Genomic DNA, 12,885 nt, shown 5'->3' with positions numbered 1-12,885 from the left:
ACACCTCTAATTGACTCAAATGATGTCAATTAGCCTATCAGGAGCTTCTAAAGCCATGACATAATTTTCTGGAATTTTCCAAGCTGTTTAAAGGCACAGTCAACATAGTGTATGTAAACTTCTGATCCACTGGAATTGTGATACAGTGAATTGTAAGTGAAATAATCTGTCTGTAAACAATTGTTGGAAAAATTACTTGCGTCATGCTCACAGTAGATGTCCTAACTGACTTGCCAAAACTAGTTTATTAACAAGAAAATTGTGGAGTGGTTGAAAAATGAGTTAATGGCTCCAACATACAGTTGAAGTCAGAAGTTTAGAACAGCTAGATATCATTTCTTGATTCCATCCAAGGGGTTATTATGGCAGCCAATATGAATTGGCACATTTGGGTTCGGATTGAATACAATGAGGCCTGAAAACAAAAGAAGGCATTGTATTATTCATCATTGCATCAGTTTACTGCAAAACAGTCATTTATGTTTTCACTATTTATTACAGGATTTGCTCTATGTGCTGAACTGCAGATTTGTAAATTGTCAAAAAGTAGCTCAAACTAAAATGTGAGATATCAAGTCAGGTGTTAGAACCAACCACAAGACTTCCTCAAGAACAACTTGTGCAAATCAAACATTCATTTGAACATTACATTTTCCTCTTTTACATCCACTTCTAAAAGTGAATTCATGCACAAGAACACATCCCGTTAAACGGGACAGTCAGTGCATTAAAACAGCCAGGACATTCAAGACACATTTGCCATTGAATATAGCCCCAACATTTAATTGTCCTGTGAACAAAGGATTTCTCCTTTCACATTTTCATCTTTAGGGCCACATAGCTAAAGGGGGGAAAAGACCATTAGTGGAATATTGTGGATAAAGTGGGATGAGAGCTTGTCAATTGGGAAAAAAAGAATAGAAGGAACGGAGGGGAAATATAACAGAGAGAGCTGTCGGTGTGTGACGGACAGAAATACCACTGGTAGAAAGTGACTGTCTGAATTCAGCTGACTGACTGCATTAGTGGAGTGGGATGTGATTTAGCCAGAAAAGTGTTCAGTCTACAAGAGATTGCTTTTACAAATGACATCAGCAGAAATCCTATTGTCGACAGACACTGAGTATTATTCAACCCCAAGCCTTCATTTCCATGTTGTCAAGCATTACATAAAACATGATGCATGTCAAGTATACACAGTACGTGTATGCAGTACATGCCTCAGCCTTAGCGTACGCAACAGAGGAAAATACATGTGCCACAATGGAAAACCACAGGAATCTCCAGTTGAAATAATGCTAAAACTCTGATCGTATACCTGTGAAGTAACTCTGTACTAAAACTAGTAACATGTTGTAAAATGTTAAATGACTTAAATGTAATGTAATGTAAATATAATGTTGTACAATTAATTATGGTTTAAGGGCATTTCGCAATCACAGACTATTCTAACAGAGAATCATGTACATTGAATGTTAGAGGAATAATATAACAACTGTATCCTGATGAAAGGAAGAAAAAACAGCAGCAGCTGCATTGAATTCCCCATGCAGACAAACCAAACCATGTTGCTGTCTGGATTTCAATTTCCCAGTCTAGCCTCACCTGGCAGTGTTACAGCCAATTTATGCTTCATCCGAAAATGTGGTCGGAGGCGCCGTATGGATGATGTGACGCAATTGCGGAGCTTCCGGAGGCATGCAGAAGCCAAATTGAGCTCTGTACCGCATCGCCGTGCGCCTCGCTCCGCATTGACATGATTGGTTGACAGTGAGTGAGAGCGGGAGGTTCTGTATAAACATAAGCTCACTTCCTTGAAAACTTCCTTCACAACAGCTCTGCACTGCTCCGCAAAGTACAAGAAGTATGAGTGCCCTGTCTTCTGCAGAGGCCATATCACCGTAAATCCTGCATGGCCAATGCAGACGGCGGACTGACCAGGCAGCACCTTTTAAAGGCCAGTGTGTTTTATGTACATTGAACAAAAATAAGCGCAACATGAAACAATTTCAAAGATTTTACTGAGTTAGTTCATATAATAAAATCAGTCAATACAAATTCATTAGGCCCTAATCTATAGATTTCACGAGTAGGAATATAGATATGCAAGTTGGTCACAGATAGCTTTAAAATAAATAAAAAAAGGGTGTTGATCAGAAAACCAGTCAGTATCTGGTGTGACCAACATTTGCTGGATATAGGCGTGATCTGGTACACGCTGTCGTACTTGTCAATCCAGAGCATCCCAAACATGCTCAATGGTGGACATGGCTGGTGAGTATGCAGGCTATGGAAGAACTGGGACATTTTCAGCATCCAGGAATTATGTACAGATCCTTGCGGCATGGGGCCATGCATTATCATGCTGAAACATGAGATGCTGGCGGCGGCTTAATGGCACGATAATGGGCCTCGGGATCTCGTGTTTGTTGTCTGTAGCTTATGCCTGCCCATACCATAACCCCACCATGGGGCACTCTGTTCACAATGTTGACATCAGCAAACCGCTCGGCCACAGGACCCCATACAAGCTGTCTGCCATCTGCCCAGTACAGTTGAAACTGGGATTCATCCGTGAAGAGCACACTTCTCCAGCATGCCAGTGGCCATCGAAGGTGAGCATTTTCCCACTGAAATCAGTTACGATGCCGAACTGCAATCAGGTCAAGACCTTGGTGAGGACGACGAGCACACAGATTAGCTTCCCTGAGACGGTTTCTGACAGTATGTGAAGAAATTCTTCGGTTATGCAAACCCACAGTTTCATCAGCTGTCCGGGTGGCTGGTCTCATACGATCCCGCAAGTGAAGAAGCCAGATGTTGAGGTCCTGGGCTGGCATGGTTACACGTGGCCTGCGGTTCTGAGGCCGATTGGACATACTGCCAAATTCTCTAAAACGACGGAGGCGGCTTACGGTAGAGAAATTAACATTCAGTCAGCATGCTAACTGCACACTCCTTCAAAACTTGAGGAATCTGTGGTATTTTGTTGTGTGAGAAAACTACACATTTTAGAGTGGCCTTTTATTGTCCCCAGCACAAGGTGCACCTGTGTAATAATCATGCTGTTTAATCAGCTTCTTGATATGCCACACCTGTCAGGAGGATGGATTATCTTGGCAAAGGAGGAATTCTAACTAACAGGGGTGTAAACAAATTTGTGCACAAACTTTTGCAGAAATAAGCTTTTTGTGCATACGGAACACTTTACATGTTGAATTTATATTTTTGTTCAGTATACATTTCCACACGATGAAGTGCCTTTTTAGTGTAAGAGCTGTTTGAAATGACCACCTGAAATTTCAGGCCGTTTTAGTGGGATGGAGTTTTGACATCACCAGGTGGTAAATTAGTTAATAGACCAATAAGAAAGTGTTACAAACCTCTCTGCCAATAACAGCAAATGTATCTTTTCCCCTCCCCACTTAGACCACTCCGAAAAAGTCCTAGAAAAATTCTTGCTGGAGAAATTGCTCTTTGCTAAGAAACTATTTGTTTCTTTATCACCATTTTAATTGGGGGGTTAAATCCCAGTAAGGTACTTTGTTACCCAGAAATGATTTGATATTGAGATAAAAATGGCTGCATTGGACCTTTAAGGTGAGATGTGACTCCCCTCTATATCATACTGCACCAGCACTTTAATGTAGAACACCTCCCAAGGCACAGAGAGGGGAGTCGGCAGCTCAATGTTGCCTCTATTACATTATACCACACAAGCAGTAGATTATGTAAAGACTCTACTCTAGGTACCTTAATGCATGGATGTCATCAGCTGTTTTCTAATAATCCTATGTAGACAAGTCCAGAAAGGAGGAGGGGAGAGAAGGCATCAAAAAAACTTAGGTACACATCGAGAGTTAGGGAGAGGGAGTCTGCACTGCTTCCTTTGCTGGGCTAAAACTGCATGTCCTCTCAAATACAGATTTCTCCCTTTTTTGTTGTTGTTGTTGCAAGACTAACATTTGCCCCTTATCAATACGGTTTTGTTAGAGGTGTACTAATTCATCTCAACATTACATTCAAATCTGCAGTCATAATAATCCCTGCATTATTACAAATTCATTAGGCTACGAAATAAATTGCAAATAGATTAACAAAGAAATGTGCATTTAAATGAATATCAGTGTACTTTTTCCTGGGGTGACGTGTAGGAAGCTACAGGCTTTTCCTTCTTCAGCTATCGGTTTTATAAATCTAGAGCTTCTGGCAATATCAGAGCAGTTTCCATGAGTCCTTGAAGACAATATAGGCTGCTTGTATTCACTCCACCGCTCCTAAACTACGAGCCCATTGAGCACTGGCTCACACAGCTGAGTTAGAGCATACACTGCAGCATCCACATACAGAACATGACGGTGCGACTTTACTGAGCTTTCAATTCATTATTTTGGTCCCACATTACAATACATCTTTACATGGTAGTTACATAGGCAGTTATAGTGTAACTACACATTATTACTTAACCTACAAGTGCTGTAATGTTTGTGTCATGCACAATTTCAAAGACAAAGCATAAGAATCATCAAAAATAAGCAAACTGACCCATATGGAAAATCAAACACTAAACGCAGAGGGCGAATCATCACAATACCATTTTTTGCAGTCGAGGCATTACTCTGACCAACTTTCACCCTCAGAGAAACATGAAAGTTGTAATTAAGTTGAAGTTTTAATCTATCCAGTTTCATAGGAAGCTGGTGGGAGGAGGTATAGGAGGACGGGCTCACTGTAATAGCTTGAATGGAATAAAAAGAACGAGTCAAGCATGAGGTTTCCATATGTTTAATATTGTTCTATTTATTCCCTTCCAGCCATTACAATGAGCCCGTCCTCCTATAGCTCCTCCCAACAAACTCATCTGATCATCCATACATTCAGAAACTAAATATACTGTAACAATAAATGAAACAATAGCGGTATGTTTTTATGACATTCACTGGGGATAACAGTTAGTCTTGGGTTTGTGATTTAAAATGGGTCATGTTGTGCGAATGTGTGCACTTTAGCAGACTTGCAGTGAGAGAGGAAGTGGATAATATGCAGACATCTGAGATGAAGACAGGGGTAAATGGGTCGATACTGAGGCCAATGACGCAGTCTATTGGGACTTGGGAGGATGAAAAATGAAAGTTTAACTCAAGATAGGGTGATTTAAAAAAAAACATTTATTTATAAACTGCATTTTATAAAAAGAAAAGCCAATAATGCCTGATGGTGCATAGATATGGTGCATGAAAAACAAAGCCAAATATGTACAACAATGTTAAGCCTACTAAAATCTATAAAGACAGCTGGGAATGTATATTCACAAAAAACAAATACAGAATAACAATCACTTTATATAATATGCAGATTCAACAATAAACATGTTCCCCCATCTCAAAACACTCAGATGTTCCTGGAGAGAAAGCGTTGCAGGTGCCATTGGTGCTCAAATGACTTTATGTAACATGGCACTCAATACTCAATGGTAAAGAAGGGTTAGCAGAAGGTCTTGTAATTTGAAGGAGGGGGGGCTACTTATTGGCGTCAAGTGCATGTGGCTGTGAGAGTGAATAATCAATAACTCAATAGGACATAGACAATCATGCCAGACAGGTGGGTCACAAAACCACAGACACTTCATTTAAAAAGTGACAGAAGAGAGGAGACATACCGTTTTTGAGTCTAATTCGTGGTGTTGCTGAGCTAAGACGTTATCAACACTGGCAGCATCTACGTAAGTAACGAATCCGAAGCCCCTGTGGAAATAAACAAGAAACATTGTAACAGTGAGTCAGTCAGTGGCGCAGGAGAGTGGTCAAACAGCCTATCAGTCTGTATAACTACAGCCGTTACATGGGAACAAATAAAGCCAAATGACAGGCTACATTTTAAATCAAATTGTATTGGTCACATACACATATTTAGCAGATGCTATTGCTGGTGTAGCGAAATGCTTGTAGACTAACAAATATATAATGCAGCCAAATGTTACATTGTAACAAATATTTACCAACATTAGCTATTATGGAGTATGGTAGGCTACTTGATATCAAAATAGTTTACCTTTCATATCAGATTAAATTATTTCTTAAATGTAAATGCCATTTCCTTTTACTGCTGCACAAGGAATCATGTGAATGAATAGTGTAGTCTAATTACTTCCTATATTTTCAGGAATATTCAAAGATCCTCCAGTATTCTATCTGAAGTGGCCGGTCAATGTCAAAATGCGTTACCTTCTGAAAGGAAGGTTGTAAAAGCGCAACAAAAATAAATGGCTGATTGCTTGCTAACTGATGTTGCGTTATCATAAGGACACTGCAAAACCACGTACGTTAACAAGACAAATACAAACACATTGGGAAAATATACTCGCTAAATACCTGGAGCGTTTTGTCGTTGGATCTCTCATCACCATACATTCTCTGATTTCCCCGAATTTAGTAAAATAGTCTCTAAGGCTGTCTGCGCAAAGAAAAAAACAAATAGGAGGTTACTGGACGTTTTCATTCTTCTGTCAAATCTAGAACAGTCTATGTACGAGCTTTAAAATGCCTCTCTAGCTATACACATAGGGGTCGAATAGAGGACTTCAAATGATTGGAAATAAAAAATAACCTTGCGCGCACTAAGGTACACGCGCGCTATGAGATACATACACACACCATATCCCACACACACACACACACACACACACACACACCAGACGTTGCAACCAGCACGGACAGCCTCAGCTACCACAGAACACAACCCGACAATGCCACACTGTAGTCCGCAAATTATTGTCTTACCTGGCGAAGTTTGCCAGCTGAGGCCACCGATAAACATTTTACTGTAAGGGGAAAACATAGCAGAAGTGAGTCCAGATGTCAGATCGGCCATTTTGACATGTAGCTAACTACTTGCTATAGCGACCAAAAGCGAGCAAAACGTTGGCAGAGCAGCAGCAGGACCGCTGTAGTTATCAAACACAGCGAGTTTCAGCTATAGAAAAAGGGGGCAGGCCCGTTGGTAATATACTCAAACAAAGGTGTAGTTGACTGGACCCGGAAAGAAACATCAATGGCAGTGCTTTGATAAGCCGTGCACTATTGATACAATGTAGCTATAACGATAAAAGTGGCAGTGCTATTTGCAGTCTTACCCCGGGTCGTGTTGCGAATCATTAGGGGTTCCTCCAGATGTGGCTTGGCTCCCGTCTCCCTCCATAGCTAACCCAACTATAGCCAGTAACTAACGAAGACGCACAAGGCTACACCGAAGCCCGCTAAAGAAAATATCAGTGAGCTGGGAATGCAAGCGTCACACGTGGAATCAGCTCAGCCCGTGGCTCCCCCCCCTGCCCCCCCCCCCCCCCTGACCCACATGGGGCGTGGCAAGGACTCGTCACCTAACCAATTCAATTGACGTCATTAAGCATTCCCCGCCCATATACAGCTGTACTGTAGCTAACCATTGCGCAGATTTGGTGTGTGCGTGTGTGCGCTAACAACATTTTCTATCCATTTACACAGACTGTAAGTGACCTTGCCTGATAAAGTCTATTTCCTAGATTGCCATGATACTGGAATATATTTCAGATGGCCATCTGTAACATCTGTGAATCTGTGAATTTTACATAAAACACCAAATCAGTTCTCTGCAGTTGGATGGGCAGCTTGACAAATCTCACTTTATTTACTAGCTGCTATGCATCCACATAAGTTCACTAGTAGTCTACTGCTTTATGTTGACAGAGGGGATATGTGATACATTTCCACAAGTGTTTCATGTAATAAATATAATTGGGCTGGTTATGCACTCTACCTATCCATCTAGGGCATGTTAGATAACATCTCAACAAGTAAAAATATGGAATATTATATTGTGACATTTACCTATTACAGAAATAAAAACACTGTGTATCTAAAACATAGAGGGATCATGTATAACCATGGAAACACTGGAACCAGGATTGTGAAAGTGAGAGCTCATTTAAGGCTGGGTGCTCATGCTACAGTGATTGCTGTTCATTTCATCAAGCCCTCTGAGCGAGATAGAGGAAAAGAGAAAGAAAGAAAGAAAGAAAGAAAGAAAGAAAGAAAGAAAGAAAGAAAGAAAGAAAGAAAGAAAGAAAGAAAGAAAGAAAGAAAGAAAGAAAGAAAGAAAGAAAGAAGAGGCAGAGAGAGAGAGAAAGACAGAGAGAGACTAGGGTGGAAGAAGAGAATCTAAAGAGAAAAGACCAGGGCCCATTGACAGGTCATCACTCTTTCTTTTCCCCACTTCTTTATTTGTGTTTCCCCCCCTTAAAGTAGAACTTTCAAACCACAGAAAGTAAAGGCTGCACACATCAAGCCAAAGACTTGGCAAAGCCGACTTAAATCTGACTGATTGACTGGCATGTGGAGGCTTGCGGTTTCACCTCACTGGCTAGCTAGCATTTAGGAGCTGTCTTACTGTTGGCTAACTACACAGAGAGAGGCACCGCTGGGCCTCTTCCTCCCCTAGCAGTTGGTCTATTTTCACTCAGAAATTCAATGTGAAAGCACAACAAAATGCCTATGCTGCTACCAAAATCATAGTTCACTTCAATCAATCATTTAGATGACAATGTACTGTTGTTCTGTATTCATTGCAGATGATTGACATTAAGGGATGAATGAATTGTTGATGGATAGATTCCAGTTGGCAAGACAGAAAAACTCAATATTTCCTCAGGAGCCTGGACATTTTTGTTGTTGTTGACATTTCCTCTTTATCATCTAATGACTGCTTACTCCGTTGCACCTGTTGGAGTTACATGTTTGCATCTGCATCTGAGGCTGCTCACAGACAGACAAGGTTGGTGTCAGTATTGAAGCTCCATGCTAAATTCCAGGTCCATGGTTTCATTATCATAATGGAGCAGACAGTGCTCATTGTAAAACATATCTTCAAATTTCCCACAAAAAAATGTACTTTAATGAAGTTTATAATAACTTTTTAAATGAACCTTAGATTGCTGTAATTCAAACTAGAAAAATAGTTTCTAATTATATAATTAACAGCAACAAGCACAATACTTAATGACTATCAATAGTTGGGACTAGGCTACACGTTGCTCATTACCTGTAACTACTAAATTACTAATTAGCAAGTAATGACCATATGTTGAACCAGTCAAATGATATTATTTGTCACTTATTAGCAGGTACTATATAATGGTTATTAGTAACATTGTGGTTACCACACAGTAATCAGAGTAACGACTGTTTATTTTTCTTTCCTGCTCACTGCCTTTTGAGAAGAGTGTGGTGCTAATATCGCAATGTATACATGGTGATTTTAATGATAGCAGTTGAATATGTTGTCTACAGTTGGTTTGAAGAGATTCAGGGGCCACCGCAACATGTGTAGGGAAATGAAGTGACTCCTCCAAGTCCGCAGTTGATAAATGAAGTCACAGTTTGTCATTTGCTATTATCTTTGGTTTTGATAACGCTACAGTCTCCTCGCCTCCACTCATCTTCCCTAGAAGAGAAAGTCTTGGGGGATCTTCTTATCTCCGTTACTTGGTATGATCTGGGAGAATTGCCTCTTTACAATACATTCTAATGGCAGCTCCAATTTGTCAGAGATCCCTGGGGCTCCAGGAGGCTCCCACTAACACCAATCTGCCAGGCCTGTTGCTTTATTTCATTGTGTTCCACTAGTGTTAAAGCCCACCACCAGTGAACCTGTCCTCTCTGTATCTGAGGTAATCAATGCACACATCTGTGTGTGTAGCTCTTCAAACCCAGTTGACTCATTGATTGAGGAGCTGGATATTATTTCCTCACCACAGCTGTGTACAGCTCCAGATTAGGTTCCTAGATGGCAGGTTGTACATTGTTAGCTTTTAACCAAAGAGTTTCAAATGAATTTCCTATTTAATAACATTACACTTGGAGGATAAGAAAAGTGTAGTTTATACCCTAGATGATAGATAAAGATAAACAATGTGTTTTCTCATAAATGGAAGTCATGTACGGCATCTTGTTGTGGTGTTGACTGTAGACTCCTAATATAATAAACTGAACATGTGTGAAAATGAGAAGTCCTTTTAAAGATATCAAATCACAGGTTGTTGATGTCTGGAGACATTTCTATACAGTGAGAAACATACAGTTGATCTATACTGTCTGGACTCTCTTTTTTTTAAATGACCTAATTAGATTTAACAAGAATTTCCTTGAGTGGCCAGTCAGAGTCCACCCACCTGATCTCCCTGGCAGCCAGGTCTGAATCAGTCCATGATTACAGGGGGGAAATGAAAACAGTGCTGTGGAGTCTGGACCCTGAGGCCTGGACACCTGGGCTCTGTCTCCATTGTGTTATATCCTCTTGTCCTCTGGTTCTGTCCTCTTCCCACCTCTGTCCCTCATGTGGTTCTGGAAGTATTCTTAGGATGATGATTATGTTGCATAAACATCAGCTGGAGGTGAGGAGAGAACATGATTTGAGGAGAGGAAATAGTTTTTTTTACCCACATGTAGTCATATAATTGTGTTGAAGGTTAATCAAATAGGTATTTGGGCAGCACTTTATTTTATGATGTTTAATACTTGGATGATGCCCTAGCACCCTAATAATAACTAGGCCTAGTCCTAACTAAACCTAGTCCTAACTAGGCTACATTATACTAGGTAAGCAATACAATGTTTGAGATGACCAGGGAGTTCCTTCTATGTGGGAGAATGAGCAGCATAGCATGCTATTGTCTGTCACTCTGTTGTCCTGCCCCAGATCTATAGTATATCATAACCTTCAGAAGTCAACGGAAGATCATTGCAATGGTTTGGGATTGTCATGCTAGTGTGACAGACATATATTGGAATGAGAGTAAGAAGCCTACTAATCAGAGAAATAAACACTTTTAGATAGCATTTTTACCAGACATTACAGGCCAAACTGACATATTACTGTCCAAATAGTAACATATTGCTGACCAAACTGACATGGCTGACATACTGTTTACTAGATTAGTGTGCTGCAGTGGTTTATGGTTTTGTGCTCAGTTAACACCAAGACATGTCACAACAGAATTCCTCATGTGAACAGGTCCCAAGTGTCATTTCCTTCCATCCTGTTTCAATGCAGACTGATCATTTCACGTGGGCTGATTGCATGGCAAACATCCTGTTTTGTTTTTTTGCGTTTTCATTAGATGTTGAAAGATTTCTACAAGTGGACAAAACCCCTATCTGTTTTTATTTGTTACTAATTAAAATTTTAATTTGTTGATGAAAAAATCCCTCCATGCACAGAGCAGTATCATATTACATGCCTTTGTCGACTGGTCGCTTGATGTTTTGTTTTTGTTACAGTGTGATGTGTCAGCGTTGTCGGATGCATGTTGTTGCCAAAGCCTTTAGTGCAATGACAGCCACACACAGACTGGCACATAGAGTTCAATTAAAATGCATCCTGTTTAAAAAAATAATAATTACCAGGCACATCGAGCCTTAAAACAAAAGCTGTGAGCTTTCAATCTAATGAACATTCATCAAAAAGCTATGGGTCTGAGCATCAAAGACACAGCTTCTCTCACCAGCTGGTGGAGAGAGAGACTCCTGCATGAGTCTATCCACACTACTTTGTAACTCTCTCCAAGACACATCAGTAGATCAAATGGTCTCAAAAACAGGTGCTGAGCACCGACTCATACTTGAACTACAAAAACACACAAAATATTTTCACACTGTATATGCTCTTTGTGGTTACCTGATGTTAACTATCATCTTAATATACATTTATTCATTCAGTTATTGTGTATCAAATATTTATTTTCCTGTATCTGTCCATCTAGATTCTATAGTAGACTAAGTGCCGCTTGTTCCATCCTGTTGACTGACATCTCCTCTAGGCTTTGCTTTGCTACTCTGTTGTTAAGCTGTCTTCATGGGTGACTTGTCAGTCCCAGTAGACCTTTCACAGTGACAGGCCCCACTTATGGAAAGACTGTAGCTGCATCTCAATGAGAACTGCCACCTTGGGTAGCCTGGCACAAAGCACCCTGGCCTTAACCCATGGTAAAGATGACTAAGGGGCATTAATTCAGGGTTTAAGGTTAAAAAACAAATAGGTTTAAGAGGCACAGTAGGCAAAACTTTGGCTTGGTTTTATGGTCAACATTAATTCGCTTTTAATATTCCATTGCATTCAGCCGGTGTGCTCTAAAATACTGTAACTATTTTTGAATATCTACGCTGCTACATCGACCATACAGTATATGTGCTGTCTGTGTGGTTCCAAAATACCAAACTCATTCCCTCACCTAGACTACTGAGGTAGCTGAGTTGGGGTCAATTCCAGTCAGTTTAATTGGACACAGAATTTCACCATATGATTATAACATACCTGAATTTAGTGGACATGTGCAGCACAGTCTTTTGGAGGTGGGGGGTGGGGGGTCTGGGACTTCAATGGATCTGGACGCTCACCATGTTCCTAGACAGCAACAGGTCTTTACATAGCCATATATGGGCTTTCAGGAGACCACCATCTACGGCGGATTTTCTGACTTCTTACACCATCTTGTGGCCATTTCATGTGTCTCACCCGAGGCCTCTGTTGTCAATGGAAGATCCTGCTAACAAGATGCTGCTATCAATTGACAGCACTGGCAACGCCAGAAGCAGAATAAAGAAGATATGTGTTTCTACACACTAATCTATCAGGTTTTGCTCTAGGCCTTTATCTGAGACAGATATCACATATGAGGGGATAGGATGACAGATATTGGGCCCACAATAAATGAATTAGTAACTAAAACACCATGACAATAACATTAGTACAGAATTCCAAGAAAGAGCCACCACCACAAACTAGTGTTGTCTACTGACCCATTCTGTCCAACTCCCTCTGCTCTCCTCATTCTGCTTGTAACCAGAACTGAAT

General features: G+C 40.5%; 1 protein-coding gene across 9 annotated transcripts in view; it reads right to left on the bottom strand.

Annotated features, from left to right (window-relative positions):
- The window catches only part of LOC106581265 (RNA-binding protein Musashi homolog 2), a 403,525-nt gene extending 396,203 nt beyond the window's left edge, over positions 1-7,322 (bottom strand). For all 9 annotated transcript variants that reach the window (XM_045703896.1, XM_045703895.1, XM_045703899.1 and 6 more), the window contains exons 1-4: positions 7,133-7,322; positions 6,780-6,820; positions 6,372-6,453; positions 5,660-5,744 (exon numbers count right to left, since the gene is read on the bottom strand). In XM_045703896.1, coding sequence (XP_045559852.1) covers positions 5,660-5,744; positions 6,372-6,453; positions 6,780-6,820; positions 7,133-7,197 — 273 coding nt within the window. In that variant the 5' untranslated portion in view covers positions 7,198-7,322. The remainder of the gene's footprint in view (positions 1-5,659; positions 5,745-6,371; positions 6,454-6,779; positions 6,821-7,132) is intronic.
- Between the last annotated feature and the right edge of the window lie 5,563 nt (positions 7,323-12,885).

Source organism: Salmo salar, chromosome ssa20, assembly GCF_905237065.1.
Source record: "Salmo salar chromosome ssa20, Ssal_v3.1, whole genome shotgun sequence".
In the NCBI taxonomy this organism is placed as follows: domain Eukaryota; kingdom Metazoa; phylum Chordata; class Actinopteri; order Salmoniformes; family Salmonidae; genus Salmo; species Salmo salar.
This window is presented reverse-complemented; position numbering and strand designations above follow the sequence as displayed.